This window comes from Ranitomeya imitator, chromosome 6, assembly GCF_032444005.1.
Source record: "Ranitomeya imitator isolate aRanImi1 chromosome 6, aRanImi1.pri, whole genome shotgun sequence".
Taxonomy (NCBI): Eukaryota; Metazoa; Chordata; class Amphibia; order Anura; family Dendrobatidae; genus Ranitomeya; species Ranitomeya imitator.
The window spans coordinates 243,165,477-243,182,384 of record NC_091287.1 but is presented as its reverse complement, the minus strand read 5'-3'; the positions used below and the strand labels follow the sequence as shown (position 1 = coordinate 243,182,384).

The following is a 16,908-nucleotide window of genomic DNA, read 5'->3' as shown; positions in this document are numbered from 1 at the left end:
ACAAATTATTTGGTATTATTATCTTCATTTAAATTTGTCTTAAATGAAAAAAACACAAAAAGTATTGTCCTAAAGCCAAATTGGATATAATTCCACACCAAACATAAAAAAGGGGGTGGACAAAAGTATTGGCACTGTTTGAAAAATCATGTGATGCTTCTCTAATTTGTGTAATTAACAGCACCTGTAACTTACCTGTGGCACCTAACAGGTGTTGGCAATAACTAAATCACACTTGCAGCCAGTTGACATGGATTAAAGTTGACTCAACCTCTGTCCTGTGTCCTTGTGTGTACCACATTGAGCATGGAGAAAAGAAAAAAGACCAAAGAACTGTCTGAGGACTTGAGAAACCAAATTGTGAGGAAGCATGAGCAATCTCAAGGCTGCAAGTTCATCTCCAAAGACCTGAATGTTCCTGTGTCTACCATGCACAGTGTCATCAAGAAGTTTAAAGCCCATGGCACTGTGGCTAACCTCCCTAGATGTGGACGGAAAAGAAAAATTGACAAGAGATTTCAACCCAAGATTGTGCGGATGTTGGATAAAGAACCTCGACTAACATCCAAACAAGTTCAAGCTGCCCTGCAGTCCGAGGGTACAGCAGTGTCAACCCGTACTATCCATCGGCGTCTGAATGAAAAGGGACTGTATGGTAGGAGACCAAGGAAGACACCACTTCTTACCCTGAGACATAAAAAAGACAGGCTGGAGTTTGCCAAAACTTACCTGAAAAAGCCTAAAACGTTTTGGAAGAATGTTCTCTGGTCAGATGAGACAAAAGTAGAGCTTTTTGGGCAAAGGCAATAAAACATAGAGTATACAGGAGAAAAGAAGAGGCATTCAAAGAAAAGAACATGGTCCCTACAGTCAAACATGGCGGAGGTTCCCTGATGTTTTGGGGTTGCTTTGCTGCCTCTGGCACTGGACTGCTTGACCGTGTGCATGGCATTATGAAGTCTGATGACTACCAACAAATTTTGCAGCATAATGTAGGGCCCAGTGTGAGAAAGCTGGGTCTCCCTCAGAGGTCATGGGTCAATGACCCAAAACACACTTCAAAAAGCACTAGAAAATGGTTTCAGAGAAAACACTGGAGACTTCTAAGGTGGCCAGCAATGAGTCCAGACCTGAATCCCATAGAACACCTGTGGAGAGATCTAAAAATGGCAGTTTGGAGAAGGCACCCTTCAAATATCAGGGACCTGGAGCAGTTTGCCAAAGAAGAATGGTCTAAAATTCCAGCAGAGCATTGTAAGAAACTCATTGATGGTTACTGGAAGCGGTTGGTCGCAGTTTTTTTGGCTAAAGGTTGTGCAACCAAGTATTAGGCTGAGGGTGCTAATACTTTTGTATGGCCCATTTTTGGAGTTTTGTGTGAAATGATCAATGTTTTGCTTTTTGCTTCATTCTCTTTTGTGTTTTTTCATTTAAGACAAATTAAATGAAGATCATAATACCAAATAAATTGTGTTTGCAATCATTTTCAGGAAGAAAATGAGTATTATCTGACAGAATTGCAGGGGTGTCAATACTTTTGGCCATGACTGTAGTTAATTGTGAGAGTGTTCCACTTTCCTAATTGGGTGCTTCCCTCCATAAAGATAAGAGCCATTCCTGTAAAATCAAGTTTAGTACTTCTCTTTCCTTATTCCTTTTTATTCAATGTAATTGTATATACTGTATTGTTTTATTCCCATGTTGCATCATGTTTGTATATTTTTTCAGGATTAAAGGGAACCTGTCAGCTGTTTTGGCTGCTATAAGATGCGGCCACTGCCTTTCAGGGCTTATCTACAGCATTAAGATAAGAAAAATAAGTTTTATTATACTTACCCAGGGATGGTCTGGTGCGGTCCGGATTGATGTGTGTCGCAGGTCGGAGTCCGGCGCCTCCCATCTTCTTGCATTGCCGTCCTCCTGCTTGATTCCCATCTTCTTGCGCCGCCGCCCTACTGCTTGCTTAATGGCCTTGGCATCGCGCTCCTGAGCAGGCGTACTTCTCTGCCCTGTTGAGGGCAGAATAAATTCCTGCAGTGCACAGGCGCTGGGCCTCTCTGACCTTTCCTGGCGCCTGTGCACTGCAGAACTTTGCTCTGCCCTCAGCAGGGCAGATAAGTACGTCTGCTCAGAAATGCGATGCCGAGGACCATGAAGCAAGCAGGAGGGCGGCGGCACAAGAAGATGGGAGGCGCCGGACCAGGACCTGCCACATCCATCGGACCGGACCGCCCCCCTCCCCTGGGTGAGTCTAATAAAACTTATTTTTCTTATCAGGCAGATCGGATAGGGGGCTAATCTACAGCATTATAGATTGCTGTAAATAAGCCCTAAAGGGCAGTGGCCGTATCTTATAGCGGCCAAAACAGCTGACAGGTTCCCTTTAAATATATGAGTCACCCGCCAGGGCAGTGGGGATACTCGGTACTGGGTTAGGTCGCAGTTAAAGGGGTGGTCACGGTGGCAGCGACCCGGTCCATGGCCCTGGACACTCAAGTAAAGGGAAAGGTCTTTAAAGGGAGTTGTAATAAAGGTTGTATTTGTGACGCCACCTGTGATTCTCGGTCAGAGGGGACCGACGCTGCTTAAAGGTGTCCTCTGGGGCGATGTTACTGCAGCAAGATGATAACGCTTCCCACAGGTGAAGCGGGGTCCCCAGGGCTCCCAGTGTAGTGGGCAAGGATGGTGGGTTGCCAGTAAATAAATGGAGGACACAGGGTTGCAGTCTTTACCTGGTTTACCGATGTTGCAGTCAGGCCACAGTCCAGGGTACCGGCAACAGGTGTGGATGGAGTCCAGGCAGCCTGAAGACAGGTGGAAATCCCTTTGCCAGGTCAGTTTGGGAGCCTTCCCCTATGCGCTGGTCTATTAGTCCCCTGCTGCCTGTGGTGTCCTAACAAGGTTATCTTGCTCTTTTGTCCTGGGACAGTACCTGCACGGTAGGCAACTTGAGCCGCTTCTCTGCGGTCTCTTTACACGGTGACTCCGGGCTGTGGAATGCTGCTGTACCTCAGGTTTTATGTGGGCAGATTACTTTCAGCTCTTTGCCCTCCGGTTCTGCTGTGGGACTTGCAGTTCCACACAGCATCGGGCTCCCAGTGCCTAGTTTCTGCGCTCAGCTTTAAGGGGCCCAATCGCAGCCTCATCTAGCTCTTCTGTTCCTCTCTGCTCCTTCACTGTCTCTTGTCTCTACCAGACTAACTAACTCCTCCTCCAGACCAGGATGTATATGTCAGGGAAGCTCCCCTTAAACCGAGTTTTGAGCTCCCCCTTCTGGCCTGCAGTCAGAATGTGTTGCACGTAAGATTAGTTGCCAAAGGGATTCCTCCTGTCTCCAGGCATGGCATTACCCTCCCCAAGAGGAAGGCAGCACCACTGTAATACCTGAACTCCTGCAGTACCACATATACATTTAATAGCTCTGTTCCTCCTGCTCTATAAATTGCACTTTCGAAGCATACGCTACCTGTAAGAGGTGTCCAATTAGCCTGCATAAATGATTGGTGGTGGCAGCTGGTGGTTCCTTTTTGTAATTGTGAAGTTGGCAGTGATCGTACCGGGATATATACAGTGGTGTGTAAAAGTGTTTACTGTTGTGAATTCTGTGGCTGAATTCACTCCTGTGGTCACAAGTGGTACTGCAGCTTCTGAGATTCCTCCCTCAGGTGTTCTGGTGAGCTCGTTAACTGCTTCATTACTTAACTCCGCCTGATGCTGCTATCCTTGCTCCTTGTCAATGTTTCAGTGTTGGATCTGAGCTTCTCCTGATTGTTCCTGTGACCTGCTGCTCTGTATAGCTAAGTGATTTTTGCTTTTTTGTTGCTTTTTTTCTGTCCAGCTTGTCTTTTGTTTTGCTGGAAGCTCTGAGACGCAAAGGGTGTACCGCCGTGCCGTTAGTTCGGCACGGTGGGTTTTTTTTGCCCCCTTTGCGTGGTTTTGCTTTAGGGTTTTTTGTAGACTGCAAAGTTCGCTTTACTGTCCTCACTCTGTCCTAGAATATCGGGCCCCACTTTGCTGAATCTATTTCATCCCTACGTTTTGTCTTTTCATCTTACTCACAGTCATTATATGTGGGGGGCTGCCTTTTCCTTTGGGGAATTTCTCTGGGGCAAGTCAGGCCTATTTTTCTATCTTCAGGCTAGCTAGTTTCTTAGGCTGTGCCGAGTTGCCTAGGTAGTTGTTAGGCGCAATCCACAGCCGCTTTTAGTTGTGTTTAGGATAGGATCAGGTGTGCAGTCTACAGAGTTTCCACGTCTCAGAGCTCGTTCTTGTATTTTTGGGTATTTGTCAGATCACTGTGTGCGCTCTGATCGCTAAGCACACTGTGTTTCTGGATTGCCTTCATAACACCTGTCATTAGCAAACATAACAGTTTACCCCCTTCCTGATTTCCTATTCTTTTGTATGTGTGTGTTAGGGGTCGAGTTCCCGCCTCTGCACAGGGGGAATCTTGGGCCATCTCCGCTGCGGTCTCCCATTCTTCTTCTGCCGCAGTGGAGCCTGCTCAGCGGAGACATCGGTCCCAGCGTCTCGCTCAGTCTGACTCTGTGCAAAGAGTTACTGCTGCTTTTCCAGCTTCTGCCATCGAAGCCAGTGCTGGGCAGCGGCGAGCAGACGCTTTTGGGACTAAGTCCTGCTTTTACCCTTCTGAGCATGCCCAGGGTAAGATCTCTCATTGGAGATCGAGGGTCACATGCTTGGATACTGCAGCAAAGCCCATTGGTTCTCCAGGAAGGTTCTGAAGGTGCTCAGGATCTGTGGCAGCCTCTCATTGGTCCTTCTAGGAAGGTCTTGTACTTGCTGCAGCTATAAAAGGTTTGCATGGCCGCACGGCCATGCGCTAGTATCAAATCTAAGTTATGTACTTTGCGCCAGTGTGGTTACGTTGTATGTGTTCAGGGACCCGGCTGAAATAAGCCCCTAGAATATCGGCACCTCCGGTGAGGAGATTGTGTGTATGGATTCAGGGCCCCGGCTGAAATAAGCCCCTAGAATACCGTCTCCTCCGGTGAGGAGATTGTATGATTGCATAACCACAAACTGCTATCTGCTCGGCAGTCGCTGTGTACTCCTGTGAGGTTAACAGGACACAGTGCTTTCTTTAGGGGACTCTGTGAAGTAGCAGAGTTTGCTTCTACCGCCATATAGGGCCGCCATTTGCCAGCAGCAGGTTTTCTCCTGCACGGTGGACCCCGGGCTGCGAACGCACCAAATAACATCTCTCCATTTACTCGCTGCGTTCCGCCAGCCCTAACAGTGTGCCACACTTAAATGTTGCAGATCACAAAACAAATTTAAATATTAGACAAAAATAACACAGGTAAACACAAAATGCAGTTTTTAAATGAAGGTCTTTATTATTAAGGGATGAAGAAATCCAAACCTACAGTGCCCTGTGTGAATAAGTGACTGCCCCCTAAACCTAATAACTGGTTTGGCCACCCTCAGCAGCAACAACTGCAATCAAGCATTTGCGATAACTGGCAATGAGTGTTTTACAACGTTCTGGATGAATTGTGGCCCATTCATCTTTGCAGAATTATTTTAATTCAGCCACATTGGATGGTTATGGTTTCCAAGCATTTTGACTAGGTCACACGAAAATCTTAATTTTGTTTTTTTTCATAAGCCATTCAGAGGTGGTGTGTTTTGGATCATTGGCCTGCTGCAGCTTGAGCTCACGAACAGATGACTGGACATGCTCCTTTAGGATTTTTGGGTAGACAGCAGAATTTTTAGTGCCATTAACCACAGCAAGTCTTCCAAGTCCTGAAGCAGCAAAACAGCCCCAGACCATCACACTACCACCACCATATTTTACTGTTGGTATGATGTTCATTTTTTGAAATGCTGTGTTACTTTTACGCCAGATGTAATGGGACATACGCCTTCCGAAAAGTTAACATTTTGTGTCGTCAGTCCACAGAGTATTCTCCCAAAAGTCTTTGGGATCATCAAGATGTTTTGTGGCAAAACCGAGATGAGCCTTTATGATGTTATTGCTCAGCAGTAGTTTTCATCTTGGAACTCTGACATGCAGGCCAATTTTGCTCAGTCTCTTTCTTATGATAGAGTCATGAACATGGACCTTAACTGAGGCAAGTGAGGCCAGCAATGCTTTGGATGTTGTTGTGAGGTCTTTTGTGACCCCACTTGGATGAGTCGTCGCTGCACTATTGGGGCAATTTTGGTCAGCTGGCCACTCCTGGGAAGGTCACCACTGTTTCATGTTTTTGCAATTTGTGGATAATGGCTCTCACAATGGTTTGCTGGAGTCCCAAGGCTTTAATAGCTATCTAACCTTTTCCAGACTGATAGATCTCTATTTTGTTTCTCATTTATTCCAGAATTTCTTTGGATTGTATCTAGCTTTTGAAGCTCTTATGGTATACTTTACTTGTCAGGCAGGTCCTATTTACTGTATTTTTCAGACTATAAGATGCACTTTTTTCCTCCAAAAATATGGAAGAAAATGGGGGTTGCGTCTTATAGCACGGAAGTACCTGCTGTGGATGGGGAGAAGGGCAGAGCAGAAGGTCACAGGAGGCAGGAGCCAGCGGTTGCGGCTAACTCCCGTAACTCCTGCTAAAGAGAAATGAATATTCACTGCATTCCATGCCCATGAGAATGGAGGGCAGTGAATATTAATTTCTCTTTAATAGCAGACACACTGTTGGCCACAGCAGCCGGCTTCCTGTATCTGCCGGGCGTTCATGTGTGCCTGCTACTTTAGGGAATGAATATTCACTGCTCTCCATTCCCACTGCGCTCCACTCCCATAGGCATGGAATGCAGTAAAAATTCACCCTTTTGCACAGTTTTGAAATGGCTACTTAGATGGTTAGCGCTGACACCGCTATCATCAGCATCACCATTCCGGTCATTTAAATGTTGGAGCAGACTTTGAATAGCCTGCGGGAGGAGATGGTGGTCCCACAAGAAGAGGAGGAAGCAGAAGAGGCTGCGGAACGGATAACATTGTCTCGAAGTTAAAGTCTGTCCTCACCAGGCGGGTGCCAAGCGAGAGTGGAGTACTGCAATCGAGGCAGGCTGGTGATGATAACAGACAAACTGTTATGGAAGGTGCAAGATCCGAGGAACAAATGAAGGAGGAAGAGGTGATGGGCGAGCAACTGTCGGATGAAGAGGATAATCCTTCCCCCTCTGTTGTTCGGGTGTGGCAGGAGGGGATGGAGGAAACGAGCCTCATTGTAACCCAGCCACCAACACAGCATGGGCTTGGACCTCATGGTAGAGACCGACATATGAGTGCCTTCTTGCTGCACTATCTGCAACATGATCCCCGTATAGCAGTGATTAGGAATAATGCTAATGAGTTGCCACTTTATTAGATCCACTTTATAAAATCAAATTTTGCCAGATGATTCCCGCCCTAGTAAAGGACCCGCGAATGCTGTAGTATCGAAACACGCTTTTATACAAACTTAAGAGAGCTTTTCCCCAATACAGCAGTGAAGTACGCAGTTCGCATCGCAGCTGTAGACTTACAACCTCCAGCCCATCAATTCGTCAACGCCAAAACATTAGCAGCAGCAGTGGTGGAAGCGGAAGAAGCAATTTCTGTGAGTCCTTTGACCCTTTTTTGTGCACCAGCACAACCGAGTCCATGTCTTACACGTGGTGAATGAATTGAGAGGATGGTGCAGGAGTATCTAGAACTAAATATCAATACCATCAGGGAGGGTTTGGACCCTTTCAGATTTTGGTCTTCCAAAATGGAAGAGTGGCCTGAGCTCGCCTCACATGCCTTGGAGGTTTTATTGTGCCCGGCAGCCAGTGTTCTCTCAAAACGTGTCTTCTGCGCTGCTAGTGGTGTCCTGACGGATAAGTGCATACGGTTGTCCCCTGAAAGTGTTGACTGCCTAACTTTCATTAAGATGAACAAGTCTTGGATCTCCAAGGACTTTTGCACCCCAATCACAGACTGTACAGACTAGGTAATATTGCATTTTTTAGTGTGATGCATTAATGTCACGTAACTGCACTCTGTGATATCTTTAGTGTCGCTTCTGACGGTGCTGCTGATGTTAACACAAAATTGTGGAAATGTGAACAGTCATGGTTGGTCTACATCTGCTGTTTTAGCTGTAGTGGAAGACGTGTCAGTCCCAATTATACTATTTCTATTCTCGTGAAAGTTATTTCACTTCAGTGGTGTCAGGCCCTCATTTTTTAAAATTTGAACACTCCAAGTTGGGTGTCCATCTGCTGTATTGGGTGTAGTGAAAGACCTGTTGGTCCTTATTCTACTATTTATACTGTGGTGAAATTGATGCCACTTCTGTGGTGTAAGGCCCTCATTTCTTTAAATGAGAACATTCCTTGTAGAGTGTCCATCAGCTGGATTGGGTGTAGAGAAAGACTTGCTCGTCCCTATTCTACTATTTCTACTGTGGAGAAATTGATGCCACTTTGGTGGTGTCTGCCAATCATTTTTGGAAACATGAATACTCCTCGTTGGGTGTCCATCTGCTGGATTGGGTGTAGTGAAAGACCTGTCGGTCCCTATTCTACTATTTCAACTGTGTTGAAATTGATGCCACTTTGGTGGTGTATGCCAATAATTTTTGGAAATGTGAACACTCATGGTTGGGTGTCCATCTGCTGGATTGGGTACAGGACTCGACCTGTTGGTCCCTATTAGACTATTTCTACTGTGGTGAAATTGATGCCACTTTTGTGGTGTCTGCCATTAATTTTTGTAAATATGAGCACTCCTGGTTAGGTCTCCTTAATGTGTGTTGCCTGTAGCAGTAGGTCTTCGAGACCGTCACGCCTCCACCCCATTGCACTCAACTACCCGTGTTACTATCCTTACATTTTTCTGACAATGGTAGTCTACAAAACTGATATTTGTGCCACCTGGGTGTAGCGCAGCATGAAAGCAGGTAGAGGTGTTGAATGTGTTATTAGAGCTCCCATCAAAAGGGCCCTACACTGATCCCTCACCCACCTCGTCTTACTAACACCTTCGCAAAAATGCTGTCCCAGACCCTGATACCTCATACCTGGCTCATTGCTGCAGTTCAATGCAGAAATTTGTACTGTGAGTGAATTGAGGCCACTTTCCTGGTGTCTGTCCCTCATTTGATGTGTTTTGACAGCATTTGGAGCCCGTTCTAAGGTGTTATGCATGCTTTTGTTTTTGGCTCCCATTGACTATAATGGTATTCGGCAATGTTTAGCGTATATTCGACAAATTAATTGGCAAATATTGGAAATTCAGCAAACGTAATCCGAATCGAATATTGAAATATTCGCTCAACTTTAGCTAGGACCCAGTTTATATAGGAGATGGAGTGGCTAACAGTGCACAGCTGAGAGCCATAATGCTCCAGGAGCTCTCAATTCAGCAGATTAACCCCTGCTTTGCTTAAATAAATTTACACTATTTAATAAGAAGGTGAAGTGCTTCTAATCAGTGCAGGAGTAGGAGAAATCAGACGCTGTGGTCTTCTGGCTCCTCTCTGCCGCAGTAAACCAGTGACAGTCTTATTTACTCTTTTCTTTCCCTGTGATCCATCACTTTTCTTGTTGACATTTTTTGCTTTGTCAATATACAGTTGTGTGAAAAAGTGTTTGCCCCTTCCTGATTTCCTATTCTTTTGTATGTTTGTCACACTGAAATGTTTCAGATTACCAAACAAATTTAAATAGACAAAGTTAAACACAAGTAAACACAAAATGCAGTTTTTTAGATTAAGGTTTTTATTAAGGGAAAAATAAATCCAAAAGTCCAGGCCCTGTGTGAATAAGTGATTGCCCCCTAAACCTAATAACTGGTTGGCTACACTTGGCAGTAACAGCTGCAATCAAGCATCAAAACACTCATAACTGGCAATGAGTGTTTTACAACTCCCTGGAGGAATTTTGGCCCACTGATCTTTGCAAAATTGTTGTTAATCAGCCACATTGGATGGTTTCCGAGCATGAACTGCCTTTTTAAGGTCAGGCCACAGCATCTTATTCGGATTAAGGTCAGGACTTTGACTAGGCCACTCCAAAGTCTTAATTTTGTTTTTCTTAAACCATTCAGAGGTGAAGCTGCTGGTGTCCTGCTGCATAACCCATGTGTGCTTCAGCTTGGGGTCACAAACAGATGGCCAGACATTCTCCTTTAGGAAATTTTGGTAGACAGCAGAATTCATGGTTCCATGTACCACAGCAAATCTTCCAGGTCCTGAAGTAGAAAACAGCTCCAGACCATCACACTACCACCAACATATTTTACTGTTAGTATGCTGTTGCTTTTCTGAAATGCTGTGTTACTTCTATGCCAGATGTAATAGGACATACACCTTCCAGAAAGTTCAACTTTTGTATCATCAGTCCAAATAGTATTCTCCCAAAAGTCCTGGAGATGATCAAATGTTTTCTGGCAAAACTGAGAAAAGCTTTTATGTTCTTATTGGTCAGCAGTGGTTTTCGTCTTGAAACTCTGCCATGAGGGCCATTTTTAACCAGTTTCTTTCTTATGGTGGAGTAATGAACATTGACCTTAAGTGAGACAAGTGTGGCCTGTTCTTTGGATGTTGTTGTGGGATCTTTTGTGACCTCTTGGTTGAGACATTGCAGCACTCTTAGGGCAATATTGGTCAGCCTGCCACTCCTGGGAAGGTTCACTACTGTTCCATGTTCTTGCCATTTGTGGATAATGGATCTCACTGTGGTTTGGTGGAGTCTCAAAGCTTTAGAAATGGCTTTATAACATTTTCCAGACTGATATATCTCAATACTTTGTTTTTCATTTGTTTAAAAATTTCTTTGGAATGCAACATGATTAGTGATGAGCGAGTGTACTCGTTGCTCGGGTTTTCCCGAGCATGCTCGGGTGACCTCAGAGTATTTGTTAGTGTTCGGAGATTAAGTTTTCATCGCCTCAGCTGAATGATTTACAGCTATTAGCCAGGCTGAGTACATGTGTGGGTTGCCTGGTTGCTAGGGAATCCTCACATGTAATCAAGCTGTCTAGTAACTGTAAATCATTCAGCTGCCGCGATGAAAACTTAATCTCCGAACACTAACAAATACTTAGAGGTCACCCGAGCGTGCTCGGGAAAACCCGAGCAACGAGTACACTCGCTCATCACTAAACATGATGCCTAGCTTTTAAGGATCTTTTGGTCTACTTCACCTAGTCAAACAGGTCGTATTTAAAGGGAACCTGTCACCCCGTTTTTTTCAGTACGAGATAAAAATACTGTTAAATAGGGCCTGAGCTGTGCGTTACTATAGTGTATTTTGTGTACCCTGATTCCCCACCTATGCTGCCGAAATACCTTACCAAAGTCGCCGTTTTCGCCTGTCAATCAGGCTGGTCAGGTCATATGGGCGTGGCGACATCGCTGTTTCTTCCCCCAGATCTTGCATATATTTCCGTTGGTGGCGTAGTGGTTTGCGCATGCCCATCTTCTGAATCCACTGGGCAGGAGAAGAAAAAATGCGTGATCGGCGCTATTTCCCTGGTGATCTGTGGGGGCGGCCATCTTCCTGAGGCCGCGCATGCGCATATGGAGTCCTCTGCTGCCCGGGGCTTCAGGAAAATGGCCGCAGGATGCCGCGCGTGCGCAGATGGAGATCGCGGCGGCCATTCTCCTGAAGCCGAGATGCAAACTCGGCATCAGGAAAATGCGTGTTTTTTCTTCTCCTGCCCAGTACCCGACTTTGGTAAGTTATTTCGGCAGCATAGGTGGGGAATCAGGGTACACAAAATACACTATAGTAACGCACAGCTCAGGCCCTATTTAACAGTATTTTTATCTCGTACTGAAAAAACGGGGTGACAGGTTCCCTTTAAGTGATTTCTTGATTGAGAACAGGTGTGGCAGTAATCAGGCCTGTGTGTGTCTAGGGAATCTTAACTCGGCAATCACTTTTTTACACTGAGCCCTGTAGGTTTCAATTTCTTTTTCTCTCAATAATAAAGACCTTCATTTAAAAAAACTGCATTTTATGTTTACTTGTGTTATCTTTCTCTAATATTTACATTTGTTTGATGATCTGAAACATTTCAGTGTGACAAACATGCAAAAGAATAGGAAATCAGGAAGGGGGCAAACACTTTCTCACACAACTGTACAGTATATACCTTTCATTCGTGGTTCCTCAACCTTACATTGCATTATACAAACTTTGGCATTTGCTACTTATATTTATATGTATAAATACAATCTTTTTGGCTTGCCCACTATTTCTTTCATGTGTCTGCGCAAACTGGCATTTTTTACTTCTTACCAAGTCATTTTTTATATATAATTTTAAGGAGAACAAAATAACATTTATATTCTTGGCTTTCCCTGTATTCTGCATTCCTTTTTCTTGGTTTATCATCGCTATATATGTGCAGTGGGAAGAACCAATTTTTGACTACAGTTTTTTCGGTTTCTTCTATGTACTGTATTGTAAGTATTACAAAGTTATTTCCACATAAAGAGACACTTAAGAGAAAGAAAAATGGGCTTTGTATGGAGAGTCTTGACACATTCCTCTGAGGAAGCTGCCCTGTGGCAGCGATATGCGAGTATGCCTCCACCTGCATCCCTACCTTTATCCCGGCATTTGGATCCCATATTATGGACTTGGCCTAAGTAATATGCTATATTGGTCAGCTATATATATTTACCTCTCTCACTTTTATTAAATAAATATATATATATATATATATATATATATATATATATATATATATATACACAGATCTGGCAAAAATTAAGAGACCACTGCAAATTGTTCAGTTTGTCTGATTTTTCTCTTTATAGGTATATTTTTGAGCAAAATGTAAATTGTTCATTTATTCTATGAACTTCTGACAACATGTCTCCGAATTTCCAAGCAATAAATTTTGTATTTTTTTCTGTAAAGAAGAAATGGTCAAAATTAAAAAAAAACCCAGTGCTTTCAGACCTCAAATAATGCAAAGAAAACAAGTTCATGATCATTTAGAAACAACAATACTAATGTTTTAACTCAGGAAGAGTTCAGAAATCAATATTTTGTGGAATAACCATGATTTTTAATCACAGCTTTCATGCGTCTTGGCATGCTTTCCACCAGTCTTTTACACTGCTCCTGGTGCAAAAATGTAAGCAGTTCTTCATTGTTTGATGGCTTGTGACTATCCATCATCCTCTTGATTACATTCCAGAGGTTTTCAATGGGGTTCAGGTCTAGAAATTGGGCTGCCCATGACAGGGTTTTGATGTGGTGGTCTCATAATTTTTGCCAGAGCTGTATATATATTACATTAATGTTTTTCTTCCAATATCTGTGGACTTGTAGTCCTGTCAGTTATACCGTATTTTCCCTTTGTAAGATGCACTTTTTTCACAAATTTTTTTTTGGAGGAAATGGGGGTGCGTTGTACAATGCAGATATACCGCTTACAGGTACCGTTGCAGGCTGGGATGAGGGGATGTCCGCCACCACTGCCGCGGGTGTCTGCAGCTGCCAAGGGTGATGCTGCAGTCTCCCATGCTGCGGGGGGGTTCTGCCAACATTTTGTGAAAGGCCAGAACCCTCCGGCAGTTCGTCCATGCTTTCCTGTGCGGTGTACTTCAGGAAAATGGCCGCCGGGAGACGGCGCATGCGCAGATGGAGACCTCGGTACCAAGATTTTGGGAGATGAGATTTCAGCGCTGAGATCTCTTCTTTCGAGATCTTGGTCCCGAGATCTCATCTGCGCATGTGCCGCCTGCCAGCGGCCATTTTCCCGAAGTCTACCGCACAGGAAAGCATGGACGAACTGCCGGGGGACTCTCGCCTTCCACAAAATGTCGGCAGAGCCCCCCCCGCAGCACCAGAGACTCCCCCGCCGCACAGGAGCCACCCCGCAGCACAGGAGCCACCCCGCAGCACAGGAGCCACCCCGCAGCACAGGAGCCCACCACAGCACAGGAGCGCCCCGCAGCTCAGGAGCCCCCTGCAGCACAGGACACCTGCACACCCCCTCATCCCAGCCTGCAACAATGCTCTACTCCTGCCTCCTCCAGCAGCGACCATGGGAACTCGCTTCACCGCAGTCACCACACCCGGTAAGCAATATAAGACGAATGGATTATAAGAATCACCACCATTTTATTAAAAAAAAGTTTTTTTCCTATTTTTCTCCTCAAAATTTGGGATTCTTCTTATAATCTGGAGCGTCTTACAAAGCGAAAAATACGGGTATTTCCTATTTTTTGCACTAGCAATTTACAGGTCTTTTCAATTTAATTTTGTCATGTTCTCTATGATATTGGTATTGCATGTTAAATTTTTGTTACTTATGGACCTTTGGCTTAATTACATGCCCCCCAATACACTTACATCATATCTCTGTCATTTCCACTAATTTTTGTGGTCCATCCTTTGTGATAATGTACCGTATTTGATCATTTCTGCATGCAGTTGTGGACTATTTGGGGTTTTTAATTATTTATAACATGGCACTTTGTATTGTAACATTGTCATATTTATATGGAGGTGTGCAAATTGTTTTTGTTTAGCACTTTCCCATTCTCTTGTCAGTACATATTGCTTGCTGATACAGCACCCTCCCAGATTTTGACTATGCATCCTTATCTTTATTACATTACATATGGAAAGCCAAAACTGGTGGATGAAAACTCTGATGGAAACAAGTTAAAACATATTTTTTAAAATAGATGTACATGTTTATTAAATGGAAAACCATTGTAAAAGGATTTTTTACCTGCCAGACATCTTGATAATCTGATTCTGTATCAGCTCCATGATCTTCACTTTCTTGTTCATCTTCAAGCTCATCTGATACAAATAACAAAGACTCTTTCTTTGACATTTCTGCAATCCGTCGCACCATTTTGATTTCAAGCCTAATGTCATCATCTTCTTCAATCTTTCTCTCAGATTCTGCTTGTTCAGCTTCATTGCTTACTTTTATAAACTCATCATCTTCAGCCACCATGGCCATGGAATCTTCACAGAGTTCACCTGAAGGAAAAAGAAACCATGTCCTAAATATCAAATACTTATAATATTAAAAATAATGAACAGTATGACAAATCTGAATATTTCATGCGTGAAAATGGTAGTTTTAAGGATAGGGATAGGCTTTTACAGCCTCTATGTTTTACAGAACATAGAGTTAACAGTAAAACCCGTCATTGAGCTATCACAGGGTTACCGCAACAGTGTGGAGCCAGAAGACTGCAGCGTCTGATTGCTCCTACTCCAGAACTGAAAAGAAGCACTTCTCCTTCATTTTAAATGTGTTTGTTCCTTTTTGCAGAACAGGGGTTAATCGGCCTTGTTGGAAATCCTTGTGCTCACAGCTGAGCTCGGTTAGCCACTCCTTTTCCCTTTATAATCTGGGCTCTGAAACAAATCCTTGTCAGAGATAGCTTAATAGCTGCATGGCTAACGGAGGGTGAGGAGTACTGTTGCTGGTTTGTATGCGTGGTAATTCCTTATCCTTCTTTATTTTGGTTTATTCCCCTACCTTCACACCCCAGTGCATTCCTGTTATATGTGAGTGAAAATTTTGTATGCCTGGAGTTTTCTTTTCAACCTTTTTTGTGTTGCCCTGTGTGTTGGGTTGGGGTACTGCGGTGCACAGTAGTGTCCTTCTTTCTCAGGTATAGTAAGAGAACAGACGGAGGGCTAACTCAGGAAATAAGGCAAGGGCGGAGGCCCCGGAACCTTCACCTTCAGAAGTATCCCACAGAGTAGGGCGAGCTAGGGTGCCCCCTAGTGCTAGGGACAGGGAAGAAGCCCCTGGTCACGGGTCATCCGACAGTTGTGTCGTGACGATATTTCTGATCGCAACCATTTTCTGATTCATTATGGATCCAATCATTGGATGTAGCCGCCTGTATGTAGCCACATGTAATGTCTGTGTGCGTTCTAAGACCTCTCATACCCATCCGTCGGGGGCTCTCCAAACATTGGAGATTCCAAGCAGACCTTGGACTCGCTTGTCGGTAGATTTTATCACGGATTTACCAATGTCGTCGGGGAGTACTGTAATTCTTGTGGTGGTTGACAGATTCAGTAAAATGTCTCATTTTATCGCTTTACCGAATGCCAAATCCTTGGTGCAAGTTTTTATCAGGGAAACAATTAGATTACATGGGATCTTTACTGATATTGTTTTTGATTAGGGGTGCAGTTTGTCTCCAAGTTTTGGAGGGCATTTTACACCAGTCTTGGGATCCAATTGTCATTTTCCTCCGCATTTCACCCGCTGTCTAATGGGCAGATGGAACGGGTTAACCAGAATCTAGAGCTGTACCTCAGGTGTTTTGTATCTGAAAATCAGGAGAACAGGGTTACCTATTTAACGTTAGCCGAATTCGCAGTAAATAATCGTTGTCAGGAATCGACCTGTAAGTCTCCGTTTTTTGAGGCATATGTGTTCCATCCTCAGTTTAGTTCATTTAACAGTAATCGCACTCCTGGATTACCGGAGGAAGAACGGTTTTCATCTTCTATTTCTACCATTACGAATAATTTGAGGAAAATGGTATCCAAATATAAGAGTGTGGCTGATTGGAGACGTTTGGAGGGTTCAAACCTGTGTTTTGGTGATTTGGTGTGGCTGTCCTCTAGGAACATTAAGCTGAAGGTTCCGTCTTGGAAACTGGGTCCCAGGTTTATAAGTCCTTATAAGATCGTAGCCATCGTCAATCCAGTAGCATTTTGCCTTACTTTACCGCCTACCTTTAAGATCCAAAATGTATTTCATCGTTCTCTCCTCAAAAAATATGTTGCATGTTCAGTACCATCACCTCTCCCACCATCTCCTGTCAGTCTATGGTAGCTTGGAGTTTCAGATTGCAAGAATCTTGGATTCTTGTCTTGTTCATCGGTCGCTTCAGTATCTGGTACATTGGAGGGGTATGGTCCTGAAGAGACGATGTGGGTACCAGC

At 44.1% G+C, this 16,908-nt stretch overlaps 1 protein-coding gene across 1 annotated transcript in view; it reads right to left on the bottom strand.

Moving 5' to 3' along the window:
* Positions 1-16,908, bottom strand: part of LOC138643351 (NFX1-type zinc finger-containing protein 1-like) — a 341,406-nt gene that overhangs the window by 271,522 nt on the left and 52,976 nt on the right. The window contains exons 10-11 of the mRNA XM_069732273.1: positions 14,711-14,970; positions 1,837-2,124 (exon numbers count right to left, since the gene is read on the bottom strand). Coding sequence (XP_069588374.1) covers positions 1,837-2,124; positions 14,711-14,970 — 548 coding nt within the window. The remainder of the gene's footprint in view (positions 1-1,836; positions 2,125-14,710; positions 14,971-16,908) is intronic.